The 26,314-nt window shown below is 35.9% G+C and overlaps 2 protein-coding genes across 2 annotated transcripts in view; both read left to right on the plus strand.

Annotated features, from left to right (window-relative positions):
• The window catches only part of LOC139144728 (vacuolar protein sorting-associated protein 53 homolog), a 44,380-nt gene extending 36,711 nt beyond the window's left edge, over positions 1-7,669 (plus strand). Inside the window, exons 15-19 of the mRNA XM_070715453.1 lie at positions 266-414; positions 1,369-1,524; positions 3,739-3,790; positions 4,785-4,889; positions 6,107-7,669. Of these exons, the coding sequence (XP_070571554.1) occupies positions 266-414; positions 1,369-1,524; positions 3,739-3,790; positions 4,785-4,889; positions 6,107-6,310 (666 nt within the window). The 3' untranslated portion in view covers positions 6,311-7,669. The remainder of the gene's footprint in view (positions 1-265; positions 415-1,368; positions 1,525-3,738; positions 3,791-4,784; positions 4,890-6,106) is intronic.
• Positions 7,670-9,498: 1,829 nt separating this feature from the next.
• LOC139144730 (nucleoredoxin-like) overlaps positions 9,499-26,314 on the plus strand; it is a 47,792-nt gene continuing 30,976 nt past the window's right edge. Inside the window, exon 1 of the mRNA XM_070715455.1 lies at positions 9,499-9,945. Within this exon, the coding sequence (XP_070571556.1) occupies positions 9,640-9,945 (306 nt within the window). The 5' untranslated portion in view covers positions 9,499-9,639. The remainder of the gene's footprint in view (positions 9,946-26,314) is intronic.

Genomic DNA, 26,314 nt, shown 5'->3' on the forward strand with positions numbered 1-26,314 from the left:
ATCAGCTTGATTGTGTATTAAGTTGAAGTACTTTGTTCTTCATTTGAGTACAGATGTCTTTGATAATTAGACTTTCCACTTCAGGTTGTGATAATTTCCATTTCTTGGTGTTCTTTCAATAGTTGTTGTAGAGTTTATTGAAACTTTTCACCAAGATGTGAGATCATGCGTCACAGATTTCACAAACACTACATATATGTCAGAATAACCAGCAGATATCATTCAATGTTTATAAACATGTCCTTTCTGTTGTTTTGTCTCACAGATTAATTGGTCAATTGTAGAAACAGTGGGTGATCAAAGTGGATATGTGACAGCCATTACCACACACATCAAACAAGTTGTACCAGTGATCAGAGACAACCTTGCATCAGCTAGGAAATACTACACTCAATATTGCATTAAGTTTGTAAAGTAAGTCAAGTGTAGTATGTATATAGTGTATGCCTAATAACTGAAATTTTAAAGTTTTACTTAAATTTTCATGGAGAAAATTAAACCATAGGGAAAATCATGGTTCACTGTGCAGTTTTGCTTCTACAGCAAAAATTATCTCAAATTTACTGATACTGCAATTTAAAATGGCTACTTTTCCCAATAATACTCAATGGGGAAAATTAAATTTTGAATTTCACAACAAAAACAAGACAGTGAAAACTTTATCTACTTGATAGGTTTTAAAATGAGTTCATGAAAGCAGTGACCAGCAAAGTATTGAAAAATTTGGAGTTTCTATGAAAAGTTTTGAAATTTAAAAAATTAGCAACAAACTTGAAACTTTTAATCATTGTGTCTTTGTACTGTCAAACATGCTTTCTGCTCAACAATTGAAACTAATTTCTTAGGAAGGCTGCATGCAATATCAATCAGTATGTTTATCAATTTTTTTTAAGTTTCTATAAGTTTGGAACTCTTCAAATCAAATTGAAATAATATGACTGTCATCCTCTAGAAAGCTATCGTAATCCCAGTATCTGTTTGTTGTGTTGCTTTACTCCAAACAATGATTATATAACACTCTCACTGTTCAGTGAAATCTTTGTGTACCTTTTATGATCAATATTTTCTTTTTGGCGACATCTTAAGTACTTTATCATGTTCATCATGTATATTATTCGAAATTGCATGAAATATGTTATCGATTGATGATTGTCCAGTGAAAGGAATTCATAAGTTGACAGACAGACACAACATTATTAATAACAATTTCCATAGAAGTAGATGAAATTTTGAATGCAGCAAGATAACATAACAAAAATGTTCGGAAAGAAAAATCTAAAAGCATGTCTCATCCATTAGAATGGCAACAAAAAATGTCCTTGAAGTATTGTTATAAGCAACATTTCATTATTTCTTCCTGGTTGGCAGTTCTTTCATACCAAGGTTCATTAACCATACATTCAAATGCAAACCAGTGAGTACAGTTGGCGCTGAACAACTTCTATTGGACACACATTCATTGAAGACTGTGCTGTTGGATCTTCCATCAATTGGTTCAACAGTTGGAAGGAAAGCACCAGTTAGGTATGTCACATTCACACCCTGGTTTCATTGTACAGTCCTCACCTACAGTTTTCTCATGTCCTGTCAAGTACGACGTAAGATGTTATACTTCCAAATGCAGTAAATATCGGCTTCCAGCACCCTCTAAGTTAACTGAAAGAGCAGTTTGATACTTTTAGGGTCTAGTCATTCAAAATTAGCATAAAAATTAAGTTATCCATAGGATCACTATGATAGACACCACTGTGACACGCACTGTCAGGGTCACTTTCAGTTCAAGTGTTCATGAATGCCATAGTAAGACACTTCTGACGCAGTGAAAACCATGTTTGTGTACAATATTTATGTTTTAAGGGTTTTCCCAAGGTCAAATCTGAGAAATGTGTTTTAAAAGGCATGTTGTAACCTAGTGGTGTTGATGAAATAGACCCAACAGTGAAAGATAATTTTGGCAGGGAGATGGTTAATATTCCATTAGCCTGTACTCTGTGGAATAGACTGACTTGTAAAATAGAAAACATGGAAAGTGTAGTGAGAGCTTGACAACCAATGTGATCTTTTCCATTTATTGCAAATATTAGGAGGCACAAATGACTATTTTGGGAGTTTTTACAGTTACACTGTGCCGTTGATATGTATGATATACTGTGATATGTACAATGTACACTCTGACAGGAAAGAGCTAGGAGTGTGAATAGTGTAAACAGTGTGGATGGATTTAGGTTGCCATGGTAAAAATTGACATGATTGTAATACTTAGCAATTTGTAATTTTTATGTACATTAATGTTGTATGCAAATACGCCAGTCTGAGTAGCAAGCATTCCACGGTGATACTGCAGTTGTCATGGACACCAATCTTGGCTGAATGAGCCAATCATATTCTGTGAAGTGTTGTACCCACTTATCTGTCTTAGTTACCACACTGGACTGTAACTGTGAAAATCTGCTAACCTCTCACATTTATTGGTTGTTGACATTTTCTAATTACTTCAAAAGACCCTCTCTACATTGAATGAGAAACACAAATATCATTGAATTGACTGCTACAAAATGGGATTATGATTTCATTTGCCTGGACGTTTGCACTTGTGGTCTGTGAGACACTTACAAATGTTGAATATCTGTTAGAATAGAAAGGTTGTCAGTAGGTTAGATTTGACTTTGTTATGTTAATGTAAGCATTTATAAACTATCTTTGGCCAAGTTGAAATGTTATCATAATACGATGTGCCTTGTTTCAAAAAAACATACCATACTTGTACTCAGTATCCAGATGTTTGATATACATGTGCTATGGAATCAGTTGTTTGTAAATTGCATTTGTAAGTATTGCCTTCAGTATAAAGTCTAGTCTGCTGGTCCATACTAGTAATTCAGTCTAGTCTGCTGGTCCATATCAGTATTCAGTCCAGCTGGCTTTCAGTCTAGTTTACTACCAGGAGTCCTGTTCATATTTGTTATTATTACCACTGGTCCATCAAACAATTTGGAATTACACATGCACCAGTCAGGACAAAAACTTTGGTGGTGTTTGACCTCAGACCCCAGGATTTACCCTCTGTCTTCCATTGAATGCAATGTTGAATTTTCTATTTAAAGGTTTTAAAGGGACAAAGTAACTCATTTTTTCATGAATTTTGTTTGATAAGAGATACTTCTTATATTGTCTGACATGTTGAATGATACTGAATGAATGGATGGCCATGCATACATGTATATTTGACCCCGGTTTTAGACACGATAAATGAAACCATCGTGAAAATGAATTAATGGTCATGACCATTAATTCATTTTCCTACTGGTGTCATTTAATTTGTCTAAAATCGGGGTCAAATATATGCATGGTCATCCATTCATTCAGTATTTTTCAACATGTCAAACAATATAAGTAGTATCTCTTATCAAACAAAATTCATGAAAAATGGGCGACTTCGTCCCTTTAATATTGTTGTAGGTTCAAATGACAGTCCATAGACTATACCTGAGTTACACTCTCATGACTGAATGTGGGTTGTCCTATGGATACTGTCATCAGATACAACTTTTACATACGATTTTAATCCTTTGGTTAAATTTTAATAGATATAATAATGACCCATGTAGGTCATGAGACAGTTTATTCCACTGAATATCCCTAGACACATTACATTTAAATGACTGTGGGAAGGGCAGTGATAACATGAGATCATTTAATCTACTCACTATCTTTTGTTTTGTTTTTCTTTTCTATCAGTTATACAAAAATAGTTGTCAAGGGCATGACCAAAGCAGAGATGATCCTTAAGGTAAGTAACAACTACCACCCTTCCATTTGATCTCTTCTGTTTTCCTTAAAGAGATGTTGCAGTGCTCATTGAAATTTCAGCTGCACACCCATGATAAATATTTATTATACGATGTTTGTGTTTGTGGCAAATCTGTTGGTGTAAATTATCATATTGGTACTGTAATGGTACATTTGATGATTTATAATTAGTCAATCCATGAAAAACTGCTTAACATTTGACAGTATTGAAGTGTAAATATGAATGGAAAATCAGATTGATAATAGAGAATCTGAAATCAATGAAAACTCATCAATGAAAAATCATTAAGTCATTGATGTACAAATTATATCAATGGAACCCTTCTATCCAGATATACCTTCTACATGTAGAAGTCTGTCACTGTGATTGAAAACCAAAGATTCACAACAACATTTGGTGATGAAAGTTTTCAGCCAAGGCATAGTGTAATCATTTTATGATACAGAAAATTGACAAATAACTTCAGTTGATTGCTAATCCTAGCAGTCAAACAAAGTCACACTCAAATCATGTTGGTTAAGACATCTTGAATGAACTCTTTCAAAACTCCCAACAAAATGAATTCAATTAAATTTTGATGGTGTTAACTCTGTGAGCGCCAAAGTCTATTTTTGTCCCCTTTATAAAGTAAACTCCAGTCAATTTTTCTCAGATTTTTGCCAACATTTTGAGAAAAATTGTAGCAAATGAAATGTGATGTCCATTTGGTCCAAAATTATCAAAAAATTACAGAAAAATTCATTAAAATAGGTAAAATTTTGCACTAAAATTTTGGCAGGAGAAAATTACAGTGCTCAAAGGTTTTTAATAGGTGTAGATATTTCACCATACATATAGTACCGGTATATGATTCAAGACATCCCTGGTATCTTGAAAAAAATATACCAGTACACCTATGTCACTTGTGTTACAAATATACTTACTCAATTTCATGTGTACTGTATAACTTGACGTTTATTTGTTTATTTATTAGGTTGTCATGTCACCACATGACCCCCCACAGGCATTTGTAGATAATTACATCAAACTGATTGCTGATATTGACACTGCCAGTTTCCAAAAGGTTTTAGAAATGAAGGTGAGTATCTTAAATCATTACATGTAAAAATTCATGTGGAGTTGTCATTCACATTATAACTTTGGTATAATTTTAATTCACATTATAACTTTGGTATAATTTTGTTCATACATGCTTAACTTGATAAGTTTTCTGTGCATCTATTAAGTCTCTTTGTAAATATACTTACAATAATTAATGCAATTTGTTTGAATTTTCAAGAATAAATAATGTACCCCCTCCCAGCCCATGAAGGACAAAAGCAAGCTTTGCACGTGTTCATTATGGAGTGTAAAGTTTACTTGAGTCCATTATTGGACAGGAAGGGGTACACTATTTGTGAATACTATAAATCAGAACGAGATACATTATACAATACTATTCAATCAGTACACCCAACATTCCAATCATTATCACATAACAGTCAACTAGAATTCATGATGAATAACAAGAAATTATACATTCCCATAGCAATGTACATTAACAAATGTCTACTTCCGAGAGATCAATAACAAAGGACAACAATGAACAAACAAATATTCTTTCCAGTTTGTGTTCCATTTATGTATGTACCTTTATTTATTTATTTATTTCTGATTTTGTCTTTTTTGGCTACTTATTGTATTGCTTCTTTGAAGTCTCTATGTATGACGATGTTTACCTTTTCCTTAGGTAAAGTGTCTCAATAAAGCAGTTATAAAGCAGTTATTATTTTATAGTTTTGGCAATGCCAGTGAATTTGTAGATGTAGAAAACATGTGGGGCCACAATGCTAGATAATTGGATACATTGTCAGTAATAATCGGGGGGATGATCTCACAAAATTCACTGGTATGGACAGAGCTATAATATAATTGTTGTGTTAAATTATAAAATGAAGCATTAGCCGTGACAGTACTGTGGTAAGTGGTGTACACACAACTTGGAAGGGACCACTGTGGAAGATACATCATAGCCGTACCATGCTTTATGGAATTCTACAGGTGTATTTGTCTGTTAATGTTAAAAGCATTTTGCTTTAAAAGTAGCATGTACCATTGAATATTTAAAACATCAAATAACGTAGAAATCCCATCAAGTGAGAGCAATTTTTTGAAAAGGGAACTGAAAGGAATTGTAATCAAGTGAAAAGGTCTGGTTGAAAATTTCTCATCAGAGTAGTCGGAACAATTTGAGTTTATTAGTGCTGAAGAAAAAATGTATTCAAGTTGAAAATTTGCTGTATCTTTCTTTGACAGGGTCTGAAAAGAAGTGAGCAGAGTACGATGCTGGAGATATTCCGTCAGAGAGCACCAGCGCCACCACCGCCAACACCAACATCAACAGAGAAAACAAACACTAACACATCAACAACAACGACATCACAAATACTCCGACCAAACCCAGAACAGGAATCAAGCAGGATAAAAAGATTAGAAAAGTTAATCAAAAAGAGATTGTAATTCAAACCTGTTCTTTGTTAAACTTGTAAAATGGCCTAATTTCTCCTTGTACATATGTCATGATAGCATCTGAATGTTTAATCTTTGATATCTATGTATCAGTGAATACAACTTTACTCCATTGTCTAGGTTTGTAGTGAATTCATTTCATGTAAGTTCTTGCAGCTTCATGTTTCATGCTGTCCTTTTAAATTTGACTGTTTGACAGTACCAGCCAATCAGGTCATTTTCCTGCCAAGTACTGATTCTCATTGGTCATTCAGTTTGCTGCAGCTGTTACTCTATGGGTACATATAAACATATTTATTTCTCAAATCAAATCAGGTTCAATTCTACATGATAAACTTGTATCATTATGTCTGCAAGATGTGCTATACAGTAATGCAAATGCAATGTGTGGGATAATTTTCCAGGCTGAGATCTCAATGATAAAAGATTTGGTTTCTCTTAGCAAGTCAGATGAAAGCATGTTTGTTTGCCTTGGGAAATTGTCAAAACTCCTCTTTCTGTTATCTCTATTGTATATGTCAGCTTCGTGGTCTGAACTTTTTCAAATCCTGATGATTAAGATCGACATGATTGTAAAGACATATAATTTCTGATATATTCTACTGCTGTGAAACCACCGATTGAAACGAAATGTACCTGTTTTCATATTTCCCTCTTCTGAATATCAAGCACATGCCTGGTCAAAAGCATTGGTCTGCAGCAAGTGCATGTACATTCAATGGAGCACGTAGGATGTAATAGTTGTCCATATTCATGTGATAACAAATGAAAAATAAATACACCAGGCGTACTTTCTTTAGCAATTATAGCCATCTTTCTACTGTGATGTGAAACTACTTTCCTTTGTTACTAGTGTTATGTGGTTGTCTTTACATTGCCTTTGCTTAATTTCTGAAATCTGGTCAAGCCTCAGTTATTTTCTGTGGCCAGGTTTGATCTGTATATAGGCAAATTGGGTGAATTCCTTGAAGACTGGGGATGTCAGAAGGGTGAGACCTTGGACAATAACTTATGCTCAGTTGAATGTCATCAAGTGAGTGTCAAACAGAAAACGTAGCAATGACTTCTAAAGTTGCATCAAATTAGTATCAGAGTCCACTGTCAATGAATATCATTTTTATTGTCAAATGAACTTTGAACTGATAACTTTAACACTTTTTAGAAATGGTAGAGAGTTTTCATCAGATGCACTTTGAATGAAATGTACAAGTAGGTTTTCAGACGCTTGTAATTCAATTCATGTGGTATGTATGTGTATAAAGATATGGAGATCAACAAAAGTGGTTTCAATGTTGGGTCTTCTGATAATGGTTACGTACTGTGAATAAAAGTTTAAATTTGATCAGACAACTTGTCACAGAATGTTCATTGGATTGCATATTGTGTTAGTCTTCCAGGCAATGCAATGCACACCTTGAATGTAAAAGTTTTTAACCATCACTCACACTTCACTGTAGAAAATCAGAATCTGCGTCACTGTACAAATTTTTGCATTAAAAAGAAGTATTAAATGGATATGTTGAAGTTCAAAATGGACATAACTTCATAGGAAAAAATTTGATTTCCAGAAATACAGGATGGTGAAAATACAACTTTCTCAACTGATATACATCAAAGTTAGCTCCACACGTACACAAGCTGTAAGCTTGCAGAGAATTGCAAGATATTTTAGAGAACAAAAACTGCCTGTTTTGTTGATTCTTGAAATTCATTTTTATGAGAATATGCAGATGAAAATAAAGACTGTGATAGCTGATTTGATGGTGTACAGTTCAGAATATGGTGCCTTGGCCGGATTTATAGCATTGTAGATCCTGTACAATGCTCCTATGAATTAATCTTTGTTACTTCCATTTCACTGATTGTTCTTGCAATGCAATAGAATGAGGCTGATGTGCCTTGGCAAAGGGGATACTTCACTTTTTGCAACAGACAATGGAAATTCACAAAACGTATCTGAAAACTTCCTACAAGATAAATAGACCTTACTGTTTGTCTTTTAATAACTTGAACATCATTTACATGAGCCTTGTTTTCTGGTCAAGTTGTTTTTAAGGATTCTTCTAATCTTAGGTCTAAGTCCTGTCAGTGTAGACCACAGCAGTGTAGCACCATTGTGATCAGCCATCTGCAATTTAATGTAGTGGAACCATTACAAATCACAGTGAATGCATTCAGAGCAAAGTACACAAATGCTTCAATTAGTACAGGCATAATTGCCACAGTCGTCTATAGACTGATGAGTGTCATTATGTACATCCATGGTAATCCCTCTGTCAATTGTACAGTTCAGATTGAAACTTTGTTGTCTATGTGTGTGTGTTCTCAGCGCAATATGAGTAATCTTTTGACAGAGGATGAGCGACAGAATGTATGCCAGAGAGTCATGAATTATGACCTGATTTCACAAAGGAACATTACCTCCCATACAGTTGCAGGCGTATGGACATGATGTTAGGTACTGTTTCACACAAAGTATCGTAACGAGGAGGTCACTCTGTGATTTATTATGTGCCGAGTTAGAACATCCACAGAATCATGCTTTGTAGGAATTTCCGTCCTCTGTTTTTTGTCCTCCTGTTTGCAATGATAAATTTTAGGTATATGTAGGGAAGTTGCAGATATACATGTATGAAAGGCTAAGTGTGTTCTCACGTTAGAATCCAAATTAGCCATCATTTATTTATTCATTCATTTATTTATTTATTTATTCATTCATTCCTTGATACGTTGATATGATAGTTTTTGTTTTGACACATTCGCCAGAACATTGCAATTGTCCCAGACCGTAAAATGCTTGATATATTTTGAATTTCAGTGCATTTCTCACCATCAAAAGATAGCAGGCCGTCCAAAGCAGTTTTTTTTTTTTCTTAAACTCCATCTTCAGTTAATCTGCACTGTAGCTACATGTATGACAACGTCCGAGATGGACAGGTGACGCTCCATTTCCGAAAGACGGATTACCGTAAATTCTGGATTTTGACTGCCTTATTAAATACCAAATCACGGAATGTAGAGGTTGTGTCGCGAAAAACAGTTTAAAGGGCCCGTTACGTCATCGTGGATGAAGCCAAGTCTGAAAGTTACGTAAGATGATACAGCTCCCTCATTTGACAGTCTGGCAAGTTTTTCTCTGACATTTGCATAACAAAACCATGCGTGAGGTCACTTTCTTGTTTGACCCTATGACGTCACTATGTAAATTAACCCAGATATTTTACAACTGGACCTGCATGCTTCAACCGTGTGTGTCGCCGTGGCTCCACCGGACTCTCGAACGGCTTTAAATTTGTACGATTTTTAGGGACTATACAGCCATGGAAAACCATCTGTCTACGATGTTGGGAAGTAAACTTATTAACAAGGAGAATGAGGCTGTCGATCCAAGCACGCTAGCTGCAGACGGCAAGGTTGTCGGGCTGTATTTCTCAGCTCACTGGTGTCCGCCTTGCAAAGGCTTCACTCCAAAACTAGCTGAGTTCTATAACAATTTAAAGAAGTCGGACAAAGCCGATAAGTTGGAAATTGTGTTTGTGAGTTCTGACAGGGATTCGGCTTCATTTGAGGAGTATTTTGCCGAGATGCCATGGCTTGCCGTGCCGTATGATGACAGGCAGCGAAAGGTGAGTCAGTTTGTAGTTTTCTTCGCCCGGAGCTGAAGAGCTCTAGCGACGAGACCCGCGCGACGGACAGAACCGCTATATTCATTGCAGTCTTTTCAATGAAAGCTGGCATATTATCATGTCTTGCACCACGAAATCCTGCAACTGCTCATTCAGGTAATATTATTTCTCAGCTACTTTGAGCTTAGCGATCGCTTATCTTGACCAGTTGAAATATAACCGTTATACTTAAATATTCGTGAGTGAAAATTGAAACTATCGCTCCGAAAGTATTCTTTCGCAAATGACGATCGCCTCCAGTTTGCACCTTGACATAAAATTTCCCTCACATTGACTAATGCAATCAAAATTTAATACATCTTCAAGTTTCTTATGTACGCCAAACTGTCTTTGTACGATAACTTCATCATCCATCTTTTACGTAAAGGAACGAAAAGATCAAGTGTTGACCAGAAGTATCATTGTCGTAAATGTTCAGTTCCAGTTTCTCTGAGTGACCGACCTTTCGAGCGGGTGCCTCGCATTGCATTTTACACGATTTCTGAGATTTCTATCGATCGCTCGAACCATGAACAGCACACTGGCATAGATCCTTCGACCGGATTTTGTGGGGATGAAATTAGTAGTACCAGCTACTGTAACCATCTGGGCGACGAAGCGTTGGCATTGAATGTTTCAATAGTTCGGTGTCACTTTCGCTCTATGGTTTACTGGTGACGGACCGAGGATAATTTTCAGGATACAGTTTCAACACCGGCCACGTCCATTGCTCTGAGCCAGTCACTCATATTTCACAAGGCCGGCACAGACAGTGGTAAATCATGTCCAGGAGCGAAGTAATCCGCGATTATCTTCATTCTCCGAGACTTAACGAGCATAATGAGATATCAGAACTACGCATGTTACCCGCACAACAAAGAATGCCTTTGAAACTCCCTTTCGTGAGCCAAGAAAAAATCACAGGCAAATCGGAATGCTATGAAAATTGCACAGAGGCACGTCATTGTCCGACCTCTCTGACAGACCAGACGGTGCACAGATATCCAATTATAAACAAAACACGCAACGGTAATAGGAATTACAGCAAAAAACAGGATGGTTGAACAGTCTCATATACATTACGTTTACTTTTTTGTACGTCCCACACAAGTTCTGTAGATAACTCTGTAGATAAAAGAGCCGACTCATTTGAGTGAAATACCAATCATGTAACACTCCGCTCCACTGTTTATCCTTGTGTGTCTATAAAAACAGATTGGCATCAGTACGTTTACGTTGTATTATGGTTGTTTAGCCAGAGTGCTGTCCTAATTAACTTCAGTCTCTACTATCAACTCAACAAGTAATTTAGCAATTCCCTTGTGTGTTCTATCCAGACACTCGAATGAGTCGGCTCTTATTATCTACAATGTTATTTCCAAAACTTGTGTGCCGCGTACAAAAAAGTAAACGTAATGTATATGAGACTGTCCAACCATCCTGTTTTTTGCTGTAATTACGAGCAAACTCAGAACTCGGCTGAGTCAGGCATAGCTGTGAAGCCTGACCCGACAGGGCACGGACAGAAAATCGCCGTTTATTCCAGAGTACACGACTAAAAAGAACAGTTCTTTTTATATTTCATTTTTAGCAAAGACATCGTAATATTCAACAGCTATAAAGGGCAAATTGCTCTGGGTAATCGTGCCTTGAAGAAAAGTATTGCGTACGTTAGCGTGAAAGTGTTTTAAGGGGGCGTGGTTACATCAGTATTTTATAAGTAATGGGACTATTGACTAGTAATCCTGGTTATGAAAATAAACGTCATGCACCTGGAACTCACTAGTGTAGTGGTAAGTCACTTGAAAACAGTGGCAGAGGCAGCTTTGCAATGGTTGCAACCGTGTCTTCTATTCCACATTGCAGAAAATAAACATGTAAAAGTTGAGCATGGTCAATGTTTTTGTCAGATTGATTGACGTGGTTGAAGAAAACAGACCAGGCCTGCACTGATGGGAGACACAGAAGCCCAGGACCAGAAGACATTTTTATGTAACATGAGTATTTGTTTACAGGACCATGTGGCCAATTTCAGCCACTAGTGACTGACCACAGATTGTGTTCTGTATTAGTTGACAGGGTCATTCCAACGATTAGCATATGTCAACACCAAGCCAATTTCTCATGTACTTTGCTCAAGCCCACCACTGCCGTAAATGAATTGACATGAACATTTGTGAGACAGTTTGTAGGTCAAATATACCTTTACTAACAGTGTTTATTTGTAACATAAATATATTCACAACAAAAACATTCAATTGAGTGGCCAAGCTATTAGGAAACCTCGTGGTGTCATCAGTCAGTTCAAAGAATAACAAATACTTGTAATTTACAGGAGGTAAATATTTGGGTGTTTAATTTCTGATGATAAAGACTCATTATCAATGTAATAGTTAGCAATTACTAAATAGCATTATGGCCAAAGAGAGATCTTCAGATTATAACAAGGACTTGATAGTGGACAAAAAATGAAAAGATTTCTCTCAAAAAGAAAGTAAAAATGTAAATAAATACCTGGAGATTCCTAAAAATCAATAGAGAAGGACCCTCGCCCCTACCAGTAAGTAGTTGAAGTGCAATTTAGAGTCATTTAAATAAATGTAACATCGAAGGAACGTAAAGATGTCCCTCAAGAACATGATGACTCAGTTTGGAGAAAGTTTATGTTTCTTCAGAGAATTCAAGTAATTTTCTTCAATGAGCATTCCATGCCGTTGAAGGAATTGTCTGAACCAAATTTCAAAATTTCTAGTGATGTGATTCTGTGCCATCAAGTGGGACTGATTGTTTGGTTTTCTTGGTACCATTCCCATCAGGCGTTCACCCTCATTTCCAGGTGAAACGTCATTAATTTAAAAGAAGGTTGAACCAAACCCATTGTGGTAAAAAAATTGTGAAGTTTGCACTGTAGACCTGAGGAAGCTGATTGCTCACTTTTTCAGGTTCACTTTTCCTTGGTGGAATTCTAGTTTCTATGGAAGCAAATCTTTTTTCTTCCTTCCATGAAGGCAATTCCCACAAACAAAGGTTTTCCTTTTGGCTCTCACATACCACCTTTAGATTGAAATATCTGGTATGGTGGACAAACATCCAATGTCTGCATTTGTGATGAACTTATTCAGAATATGAGTTGGATCTGACACAGTGCAGTAGATTTTAACAACAGAGTCAGTCTAGCATTCACGCTGTGCAGGCATACACTAATGTGTAGTTGTCAGCTCAAATTTACAAGTGTTGAAAAATACAACACACAATGTGTGTTCTGTCATGTCCACAAGTTTTGTCGCTCAACAAACTCAGTAATGATAGGTTTGCCTGCTTTCTGTCAAAACTTTTCAAAGTACATTTTTGACATGCATCGTCATCAACCATTGCTCAAATTCTAATTTAATCCAAATGACTTACAACAATAGGATAGCCATCATATCTTGCAAACCTGATATATGGTGACTTGTGTGGCAAAGTTTTCTAGCATTTAATCCTTTGAGTGCTGTTATTTTTCTCAACAAAGTTAAAGTGCAACATTTTTTTAATTTTTTTAATTTTTTCTGTAATTTGTTTGGTAATTTTGGACCATATTTTATTGACTATAATGTTTTAGCAAACATCTGAAAAAAATTGACTGGGGTATGTTTTGTGAAGGTGACAAAAATTGACTTTGGTGCTCGAGGGTTGATAATGCCAACGAATGTGTCCTTGATGCTCATGACTTTCCATGTGCATTAAATCATGAAATCTCCATGCAAGTCACTCATCATCTTGAAATCCCTTCTACTAATTTATATATTTATCTTTTTTTATCACAGTATATAAGTGTCATGTTGTTCATTAGCCCTGCATGCAGGCGTACATGTATGTTTGACACGTACAGGTCTGTCTGTTCATCTTCACATTGTCCAAGAATGTTGTGTTATACTTGGGACCCACAAACCTGTATAGTTAACCCCTTGAGTGCTAAAGTCGATTTTTGTTGCCTTTAATACAATATAACGCTAACAATTTCTTTCAGATCTAAACAATTTTTTCCTGATTTTTCCCAAAATTTTGGTCAAAAAGTCCAGCCCAAGAAAATTTATGTCCATATGATCCAAAATCATGGAAAAAAATACAGAAAAAATCATAAAAATTGGTAAAATTAGTTCAACGTACAGCATTGGACATTTTTACTGCACAGGGCTGGCCACTGAAAGTAGGGCCACGTAGTTTGTTTTCTCATTCTGTGAACCGCTTTACAAGTAGTGTTTGCTTACCAGTATTACATTAAATTCAATCACCTAGTGCTAGCAGCTTTCTCTCTTTGTAAGTATTGGGCCATAGAGATTCCTTGCATGGCATTGTGCGGGCACCATCACCAGGACAATGAATATAGTCTAACAGTACATGCTGCCTGGGGATATCTTAGTCTGGCAACTTCTGGACTCTAGGGATGCTAACTCAATAACTTGATAAAGACATCAAGACAGACCTGAAATGTGTATCCCATAATGAATTGCTGAAAACCCAGTATTTAGTGACCCGTACCGATAGATTTGGCTCTCATTAGCAGTCTTATACAGTCATGTGGCACCTACAGAAAGTAATACAAGCCGGCCTGCAAGACAGCTGTAAATTTATTACTAAATGATAGTCCAGACAGGCCATTTCTCTAATATTTGCACTTCATTATTAATTTATTATTTTTTAATCGGTCTGTACACTTAGACTGCCATAAAACATGCTAATTGCTACATGCACATGTCTGTCTCTCCGCCAATGTCAAACAATATTTTACTTCTTTGAAATGATTTGTGTCTGTACGACATTAGTCATTACCCATGTCACCATTATTTTACAAATGTGAACATATTCAATCATCATATGCTTGAAAATCAAAAGGAAAAAATCAATGTGTCCTGGTCCATTGCTATAAAGAAAACTATATTTAGAAATATGAGTACATTTCCAAAAGTTGTATTTAAGAAGTGTCACATGAATTCTTGGACACAGAAACTTTCTTGTGGCTATTATTATGTACAGTAATACCGTAAAGCAAAACCATGGTCATATTTAAAGAATGATCCCAGAGTTATCTGCTTTGCCCTTTCCTGCTAGTTTTGAAGAAATGAAATTTTACTTTCCGAAATTTTCATGAATTGCAAGAAAAGTTTGTGAACCTGAAAATATTTCAAGGATAAAGTGAATTCGATGTTTTTGTGTATGCTTGTGACAGGGCTTTGCAATTCGTTATTTTTTATTTGTTCACTGTGAAATCAGTGATTTTCCTCAGTGCCTGCCCTAGCAATGGAAGGGCGCTAAGCGATACGTTTTAACATTCACATTCTATAGCCGTGTAATGGATACACAGGTTTTCTGACAATGAGTGCGCAGGGGTCAACGTCTCAACATTACAAGACTGATTCTAGATGATGCTCATTGTACATTCTAAATGTATGGGCCCTTCTCACTTCTTACCGAAACTATGAACTTTATTTTCTGTTACTGGTAGCAATTGTTTATGTTTAATGTTTTAATTTTAATTGTAGAGTTTTCATGATAGAAGTGATTAACTATTTTTAAAGCTGTCTCCTCTTCCATTCTGACCTGTCTTGATCAGAATCACAGACAACATGAAATGTTCCATCCCTTGTTTGCATGAGGAGCATTGATGAAGTAGTGTTGTGGTGATCGTTTCCATCTTTCCCAGAAATAGTTTTCAAATGGAATTTTTCTTTTGCAATCACTTTCTGCAGTCAGGTTGATTTCACAAATTCAAGCAACATTTGAAATGAATTACATTTTGTTTTCTTGCTTATCAGATAAACAGAAATAAGCATACAGATGCAGACCAGTAGTTTGTTTTTGATGTTGTAGAAAATAATAGCAAGTGATTTTGAATTTTTTATGGACTGTCCCAATCAGCAGTACCAGTGTCTCATACCGCTTCTGAGGAAAGTAGAGGTCAGGTCAGTGTATGGTGGAGTGATGTTGACAGGTACAGAACATCTCATCCTTTATGCTTAATAGTAATAAAATTACGAATGCCTCCAGAGCACAGGTGACTGTCTGCAAATTACAGGTCAAAAAATTCTAAGACTACGCCATCCATTCTAGAGTTTTCAATCCCTGTGCTGTATTGATTTGTCTTTGGGTCCACTCATCACGTGCTCCCTGCATTTTCATCAAGGTCAACTTTAATGTGACTATCACTACACTGTACACAAATGGTCTTGGCAAATGTGTCTTTTTTTCCATGATTGTATTTTCATGGCTTTGTAATTGTCAATGACTCAATAAAAGATGTCGGCTCCGACAGCTGCAGCAGTCTCAACTACAAACACGCCGAAATTTATTCTAAGGGAAAAACAGCCCAAGGATTTCTTCTGGCTTGGTGATTGTAGACAATGCCAGACGACAACAATTGTTGACTGATTGGATTTAAACTGATCTGGGACTTGAAATCAAAAACTTGCAAAAGCATTACAATAGTGCTGTACCATGTCCAACAACCCACAATTTGCAAATACAGCCCTGTTTATTTTAGTGGGATTATCTTTATTTTCAATTAGGCTAAAGTAGCAGTTTACTCGCGTTGGAAAGTGAAGCATAAACTGAAAGAGAGCAACAGACTGCAAGAACATGGTGATATAGGAAACCTTTTCTCAGTTCACTACATGTTCACCAGTCTCTTTGACTGCAGTGCATCCATAGTTAGGTAACTTGATAAAGGGATAGAATTGTTAAACAATAGATTATGCAACGCATGCTTCAAATTATGCTATTATCAGCCATCTGTGTACAGCACTGTGTAGAAATCCACACAAAGATATTGAATGGATTATTATTTACAGTGACAGAAAGGAAATCATTTCAGATCTAATCACTTATTATCAACAATGATGAAAAACAAGTGAAATATTGAGCACTTGCAAAGAAATATTCAATTCTAGATAATTTGCATAAAAGCAGTGTAGATAGCAGTGGCGGAATGTCGGTCTGATTCCTTCCTGATTTTGTAACCATGAAGAAGCGGGTTTTCATCTACAAATTGATACAACATTCCAACATCAAAAGAGAATTAGATTGAAGTTTTCATCCATTATCAGTAAAGGCAACTTCACCTTTCAGTCAAAATAATCCTGAAAATTAGACGTCCAGCAAACGTGTTTACTTTATTAATCAAAATTTGGAGTGGTTATAATTAGATAATTGCAGGATTTTAAGAGCATGGAGTAATTAAATTTTGTATACAATAGAATCTGCTAATTTTCATGGTCTGAAATTAGGGATTTTTATGAGGTTTGATTTCATGAACTCAAAGGTAGTTAGGTTAATCAATTTAGAACCCTGCAGGGATTACATGAAACTGAGGCTGAGTCATCATATGTTGTTGATTTAGCAAGTCTCCAAGCATCAAGAAAGTTGCACTACTACCCGCAGATTTAAAACGAAAAATGCATTAAATACTTTTCAGTGATTATGAAATGTGTCACATGCAGTTCCATATGTACTAAACACAATCTAAGTCCAGCTTTGAATTCAAGGTCACTGTCAAGACTCATTCATCCCCAGGGATTGCAATTTTTTTCAACAAAGCCATTTGCAAATCTGCTACTAGCAGTTGTAAAAATTCTTCTTGTCGGAAAGATTGTAAGGCAAAGGTGCGCTGGTGATAAAGTTCAAGCTTCAATTTATTCTGGCGTAATAAAATAGGACTGATAAATATAGTTAATTTTCTTCTGGTATCAGGCTGACTTGGAGATGTAAATTTGTATATTGTGAAAGACATACGGCTCGAGACAGATGGACAGACTATAGGCATACACATGTAATAAAGGGAAAAATAGAATGTGCAGGGAGGAAGAAACAGAGAAAGGATGATATGGAGCAGAGATAGACAGATTATAATAAAAGAGAGAACTGGGAAAAGAGATACATATATACACAGACAGAATAAGAGACCAGAGAGAAAAGGAGCCGACTGTACTACCAACTTCTGAGAGTAACTGGTACAAGTATGATATCTGCAGTATTTCCCTAATGTCTCATTAGAAAGAAATGCTATCTAGACAAGGCATTGTTCACTGCCTCTGGCCAAATATCTGTTTAGCAAAAATCTATCAGTGTTTGATTTCAACAACTTAGGATATTCAGTGGAGCGTAAGCAGCAGATAATATCCAGAAGGGCCGACTTCTAATCTTTGTGATTATTTTCCTTACCTGGAGCAAAGAATTAGTTTGTAACACAGTTTACATCATTCCAAAATGGCTGACTTTAATACCCATCTGAGGTCAGCTTAAAAAGGTACGATAAAATGCCAAACCTTTTTCAAATCTAAATCTCAAATGTTCCAGCATTATTGACGGGTTCATCATAAATGCATGAACACTTCCCATGCTACAGCAGACATGTTTACCGTTGCCTCATTCGCTACGTATCATATGTATAGCCGAGAAGCCCTGGACAAAATTTCAGCATGGTGAAGTTTTGAAGGTGGAACACAGGGGGCTCTTACTTCTTGTTTATTTGTGTCTGTGTTTGTTTGTGTATGTGTTTGTGTTTGTTTATTGTTATTTTAATAAAACAACAGCAAAAAGCTGTTTTGTTAACATTTGTCAATAAAGAGCAGTTTATTTATTTATTTGTTTGTTTGTTGATATGTATTTCCGATGGTTAGGGTTAGGGTTAGGGTTAGGGTTAGGCTTAAATTAGGGTTAGGCTTAAGTTAGGGTTAGGGTAACCCTAACTTAAGCCTAACCCTAACTTAAGCCTAACCATAACCCTAACGTAAGCCTAACCCTTACCCTAACCCTAACCCTAACTTAAGCCTAACCCTAACCATCGGAAATACATATCAACAAACAAACAAACAAACAAACAAATAAATAAATAAAGTGCTCATTATTGACAAATATTAACAAAACAGCTTTCGCTGTTATTTATTAAAAATAACAATAAACAAACACAAACACAGATACAAATAAACAAGAAGTAAGACCCCCTGTGGGTGGAATTCTTATTTGATTGAGCTGTGCTAGTGACCTTTGACCCCAGAGCCAGTTCCATGTCTATCAATTGAACAAGAAGCGAATTGCATTATTTAAGATGGGTGAGTTTAAAATATGAAATGACTTTTACATTCGTCGAAAAGAATTTTTCCTCGAGGACAGTGAATCAAAATGTGACTGGTTCATTTTCTGAGATATTGCGGAGTTTGCATGATTTGAGCGGTGCACAGCCTTGTTGTGGTTTTCAAATGCCATGGAATGGGAAGAGGTACAAGGGCCAAGGAATGCAGAGTGTTTCCATTCTGTAAAGAATTCTGCAGATTCCATGTGTTCCAGTCATAACATTAGGCCAGGATGCCACTCATTGGGTTAATCCCTCATAGTAGTCTTTGGAAATTGCTATCAATTCACACTTGATTAAATAGTTTCATGGAAATCAAATTTATCAATCTATTTTCTGCCAAGTTTAATTTTGTCACATGCTGGTCTTTTGCACATCTCCAAACATATTACAAAAACAAGTTTGTAACCACAAACAAACCAGAATTTGTAACCATAAACAAACCAGAATTTCCAAAATAACGATCCAAATTAATAATGTTACAGGGTATTGGATTGATTAACATCAGTTAATAGAAATTTTGGAAGAAAGTTTGAACTTGGAGAACATGAAGTACTTGACCTTTACTATACATTTCATTTGACTTTAATATAGTGGTTGCAAACTCATTGACCTCTTGGAGAAAAAGTGGATCAGCATACAGACAATGGTTTGTATGCAGACAAAGGTTTATAAAATTTGTTTCACTGGATGCATTCAACACAATAGAGTCACTATAGCTGAGCAAAATATCAACATATCTCATGAGGAATAGTTCAGGTCTGTTCCATTCATTGCCATCAGTTTCAGAAAGCGTTTTACATCTTGGAAGACTTCAACATCTACATGTCCGTGTCTAGGTATATTACACTGTGTATGACATCGACCAAATTACTATTGTTGAAAAGGAAACTTTCTGGGGACAAACAGCGTCAGTTTTAACGGTTTCATAATACACACTTAATCAACAGAAAAAATTTAACCTTAGTAGAAAAAAATAATATGCCACATATGTAAAGAAGTATGCCTTACTTTGGAAATAATATTCAATTAGTAGTTGTTCGTATATATTGCAACGAAAGAAAAATTAAAGAAGCTATAGAAACAATTAAATTGTATGAATAACTATATTTCGTACTGAACTATTATCAAGTAAAGGCCATGTGAAGTTTCAAATATGCATATGCAGAACTGTGTAATTCACAGTTTGTCTGCGATTTCAGTAAACCAACCAAAATATAGGATAGAGAAACAAGACCTGTCCCAGTATAGGGCTTCTCTGTATAACATTGATTTATACATCTCAAGTATGTACTGTACCACCTATATATGATAATTAACCAAACAAGGATGATAATAAGTTGCCATGATGAAAAGGAACAAAGTGAATTGCTGTACAAGCATTGGATTTTGAAAAGACATCAAACTTTTGTCATATTGTCAGTTTGATCATCAGGTACAGTATGTGTTCAGGTATGTATGTTATGTACATGTGAGGTAGTGGTGTAATTGGTAATTTACTGTTCTAGATGTAAAAGACGGCCAATACCATATCTAGGCTATGATGGAAATGAAGTACAGTCACCCAGTAGTAAACCAGAAGTCATAATTATTCCAACATGCACACAATCACATCTGTGCTGTATTTTATTTTTCTGCAAAAACTGCCGCATGGACTAGCTCCCCCAGGTCATTGCATTGCGGTTTGAATCATGGAATCATGTTAGGCAGTTGACACGGTCTGGTCTATTCCGGAATGGAGTGTAAACAGATGCATATTTGTGCCAGATGTTTGTCAAATTTCTTGCATTTTTTACAAACCTCTCAAATCAAAATGAATTTTCCAATATGTTGGTTTAGCAGATAATGTCATTTGTACATCAGATCACAGCCAAGTGATTAGATACAATGTCGTCTATTTTTGGTACATGTATTTTTTTGAGTTTTAATCAACTAGATTTTTTTCTGATTCTAAAATTTATTTGATTCCAGTCTTTGAACTTTGTTCTTCTATTAATCAGCTAATCAGTCCATCATACCAGTATTTGTGTAACTTCCTTTCCAATGAATGGAACAAGTACACTTGGACAAGAAAAACATTCTTAAACTATTAAAGTCTGTTAGGTCACAGTGACCAATTGCGATTGTTACTGAAAAATATGAATTCAGCATAAGGACAGAAAAAGATGCCTGAAAAGAGCTCAATATATTAGAACTTACTTCAATGCTCTCAAACTGATTACAAATTGCTCAGTTTAAGATAGAATGCAGCTGAAGGGCTGAGATACCGGTATTCATCTCCAACGTGTGCAATTTGCTTTGTTGTTATGCTGTATTTGTGGAGTAGTTTAATTAAAAGCTTATGGAATAAATCAAGTCTTCATAGTATGGTTCTTGCGAAAACAAAAAAATTAATTTTTCCAGACAGAGTTAACTAATGGTTAGCAACACTTTTGAATTTTGGATATCAATAAATTTGAGATCATTTGTTTCTCTCGTACCAAATTTCCATAATTACCTTGTCATAATTTTGAAAAAATACTGGTTTTAAGTTTCCATGATGAAAGTTTGGGCAAAACGTTAAATCTTACAGTTTCAAGGTCTGTGCCACGTTAATGGCTGTCAGATATTTCAGTCTCTTTCAGATTACCAAGAAGCTTACTAGTGATTTGACATTTAATGGAACTTTGATCCCTATGACTGATAGACCTGAACAACCAACTTTTGACGTGTCATTTTGTGAGACGTCTTCTGCTTGGATAAATACGGCAAACATAGTGATATTTACTCTAATACTGCATGACATTTACCAAATGCTCTTGATATTCTCTGTAATCTTTAGACTTACAGGGAGTCACTCTGGCTTACAATTGTTTGTATGGGCATAATATATGCAGTAGAAAGAGTGATGTTGAAAAAGAAAAAAACTTGTTTAGCTATCTGACAAGTTTCATGCAGTTTCGATGAGATAAGTTGTAGTTGCAGATGTTGAAAACGCAGTGTTTTGTTGCTTGAAGTAAAAAAAAAACAACTGGATGGTTCTGTCTTACCTGATTTTGTTCTCATTGGACACAAGATCACTATCTTATGGCATTTACTGTTTTCAATTATTTATCCCTCATTTTGTGCACGATGAAATGCTAAATTTACATTTGTGTTCCATGATTTGTTTCATCCCACTGCTAGTTGTTGATTGAAAAGTACCAGATAGTCAGGGTTTTTGCTTGGATTAAGCTCAGTGAAAATACATCCACTGTACTGTTTAGAGTAAATACTGTCACAGTTTGGCCAGTTTTCTGCCTATCAAAATATTACCACTGGTATTGTATTGGACATTACTTTACCTTGGTATGATGGTATGCTAATACATTACAGTGTGTGTTTGATAGATATCCCATGTTTTGTATATGCAGGGTCATTTCATTAAATTAGCATAGGCTATTTACAGTAAGGTTCTTGACTATTAGAACCTCCCATGTATCATTGCAGAGGTCTAGTCTCCTTTAATATTGAAAACCATTTATACAAATTAGGCTATGGCTTTACTGAAAGCTATACCGGTACTAGTGGATCCCAATTCCCTGTAATTACCTGTATGTCAATTAGTGACATAACAGACATCTTTGAAATCAGTGTACAGTGGTGTCCCATTCTATAGCAGAGAGAACATTTGCAGATTTGTCAACAAACCAACTCATCTCCGTTTTCATGTTTTTGATTCAAGCAGAATATTGAGGTAAAATAACTAGGGGTTACATGTTCAAAAGAAAGGTTATCAGATGTAGTTGCCATTGGCATGAGCTTTTGCAGACCTCTGCTGCTCCCTATAGGCCCCCTCCACCCACCCTGGAACCCCAGGTGTGAAAATAAGTCCTAGCCAGGGTTGCTCCACAGACTTTTCATGCATTGGTTGTCGTCAGGTATTTACCAATTGTGAGGTCTTGTATAGTAAAGCTTGAACTGCGTGCATGTTGTTGTCTCATTGTTCTACATTCCAGCCTTCAGTAAAGCTTTACCAGGCCTTTTTTATTGGCTGTAGTCTAATGACATTGAACAGTGGCTTCATCCAGACAGTCAGGGGAACTTAATTGGTAAAACTTAAACGGCATCATTGTTAGGCCATTTTGGCTTAATTTATGACATGTCCCCTTTGGATGACACGACCTTTGACTCCTTTATTGCTGTAGGTGGAGAATGTCATGATTTCAGCACTGAATAAGCTGTGATAGTTAAATACAGTCAATATATGGGTAGTTAGAGTCCAGTAGGTCATCACCCTTTTCCTCTAGTCCCTCTTTACTGCGATGACCCTGTGTGTGACATTATCACACCCACAGCTTATAGCAAATACTCTGAAACTCCTAAATCCCTATGATATGGTAGGACATGGCTCAAGATCTGGCTGTCATGAGTTCAGTTCAGATAGCGTACGTATTGACCGGCATTGTTAATATTCTTCATGGATTGGACATTCACCATAGAAACGTAAAATGTACTCTGTCTGACATGTTGAGAAGATTTACACACAGCTTTTGCTTTGGTTTGGATTATGTGAGTGATTCATTTTAGAAAACCCTGCATCATCACTGTCATGTAGTCAGGTATCCCATGAGATTACTAATACATATTCCAATTAGATACTATTTCAAGGAAAATATGGATATATTTGATACTTTAGTTTCGTCTTAATGATAAGGCAAAAATATTGTGCTGTTCCGATAACCTGACCTACTTGGAAGTAAAAAAAAGAAAAATCACATGTTCGTTACCTCGCGTTTGGATTTTGCTTGAACGAGGATGTCTTTTATGTTTCTATTCCTTTATATGCTATGATACGTGTTTCTGGAAATGTTGTGGCCAGTGTTTGATTGTCCTGAACCCTTGAATTAAAAGATAAAATATTTTTGGAAAAAATCCCTGCCTACGTAACCCTATTTTTGAAAACTATGTTATCAGAAGAGCATTATTTAATTTGTTTGGTCTAACCTACCGGTACTTACTTGGATCAGCTGGAGATGAAAGGATAGAATTTGCTCAACCAACCTGAATCTGAGGCAGCTGATGGTGTGTAAATACATGTACATTGGCTTGACAATGATTATATTCCACTATGCTTGATCAAACTGACACATACCAGTATATTGCTCAAAATACGATATTACTGTTTACAAGGGACATGTGGTGGATTAAAACTTGTCTAGCAATTTGTACCCTCAGTCTGATCAATAGATCAGTTCATGAACTGTTCATTAGTCCCCATTTTGTCTGAAATGAGGACTTGTAGATTGGGTCGCATCTACGCATGCCTGCATCTGTCCATCCGGAGCTGTTTCTCAGATATGACCTGACTAAATTGAGACAAGTAGAAATTTCCTCATGTAACATGACAAAATAATGAATAATAAACTAAGAAATGTCACTAGGTATTTCTCAGCTTATATAATGTGAAAATATGATCTGTGTTTATTTCCATTGAATAACAAGTCTTGTCTAGTTTTAGAAGCATCAGAAATGAGTTTTGCCATTTTTCACAGAGAAGATTGATTTTATTGAGAAAATCGTCTAGTTTGGACTTAAATTTTTGGACAGACTAACAAAATTTTCAGAATTTGTCAGTGTAGACTATTTTTCATCATGACCATGTTAGCACCGGACTGTTCTTCAGTACAGTATCTTAAGTTTCCATAGAGGTAAATATGCCATCATTTCACATGATATTCAGAGTCTTCCTCCACAGCAAGTGACAGAATACTGCAACAAATAGAAACACACTCAAATATTGCAATAAAGTTACTTAAAATGCACATCGGAAAATAGGATGAGTCACAGCCAGGGTGTCAAAGGTAACCACTTTGTTTTCCTAATGCTGCACAGGTGCAGGCAAGCGTGGTCATATACAAACAGTCTTTCATTCGACAAATCAATTATATACGCTCCAAACTTTATTGGAGATCCTTCAGAATTTTCGTGCAGGGTTTGCTGATGTGTATTTATATACTGATAAAAGACAGCGCCATGGAAATTTTCTTTCAATTCACCAAAGTTATTTGAATTTTTCAATATCAATCAGATTGCACTGGGCCTTATTGTTCAATACAGTCTGTCATTCTGGCCAGATTTATTTATTCTCTTTTTTCCCCATTTCAACAAGCAGATTTTTACGTCTGACATGCTTGTAAAATTGAATTTCCCTGAGAATATTGGATTGTACAAGTTGTACGTGCAGTGCAGACGATACGTGAGACATGTTGGAATCTTGGAAATCTGCATATGGCTGATTTCACAACTGGAATGTTGGTTTGATTTGTGGATATTGCCACACAATTGTAGAAAGTGTCAGACATATATGTGGAGATTGTACATTTGTGTTGTAATTGATTTGTGATTATCATATGTTTTTAATTTTACTTCAAAAATTATGCTGTTAAATTTTATTGAAATTTTTTGTGACAATTTCCACAAATAGCAACGAAAATTTGTTGAAAGGCAATGAAGGGTTGATGTGAAAGTGACAGAAACTGGACAAGAGAGAAGACACTTTGTTAAGCATTTTATATTATAAGAAGAAGTTGGAATATTTATTTGACATCATTACAACACATTCAGATATGGAATATCTTACCGGTATACTCTGATCAATTATTTCAAGATATTGGAATCGGTGAAAGTTAGGACAGCCTCATGCCGCCACAAAAATTTAAGTTCAATTTGAAGACTGGCTGCTGGTAATACAAAATGTAGCAATACAAACTCTGTATTGAAGCCTTGTTCAGTAAAAGGAAGGTCCCCTCTGGCAGCCAAGCATTTCATTTTCCTGACCCCTGAGTCTGAGCATGCTGACATTAAATATGTAGCATTCCTATCAAATTTCAGTGTAGCCTCGGAGCAAAGGATACTGGAAGTGAGTTTTGAAAGTTGCCAGTGAATTCTGCAGACTGATTACAATTTGTATGAATTATGCCCCAGGAATCTACTGGCCATGTAGGCCATTTCATGGTGTGTGAGGATCCGAGTCAGTCTTCGACCATATTTCCCTTTTGAACATTGCCTAGATAGATGTGAATATTTTTCAGTGAAGCTATGTCATATTTAGGTCCATTGGAAGTAGGTTGCCAAGACATATACGATAAAGCTGTACTCCTACCATATAGGCATATTCAGTCTCATAATTCGTACTTAATACATGTATGGTACACCCACATAAATGTCAGGCTGTTGTCAACAAATAAATGTCAAAAGAGTAGA

The sequence above is a fragment of the Ptychodera flava genome, chromosome 12 (assembly GCF_041260155.1).
Source record: "Ptychodera flava strain L36383 chromosome 12, AS_Pfla_20210202, whole genome shotgun sequence".
NCBI lineage: Eukaryota > Metazoa > Hemichordata > Enteropneusta > Ptychoderidae > Ptychodera > Ptychodera flava.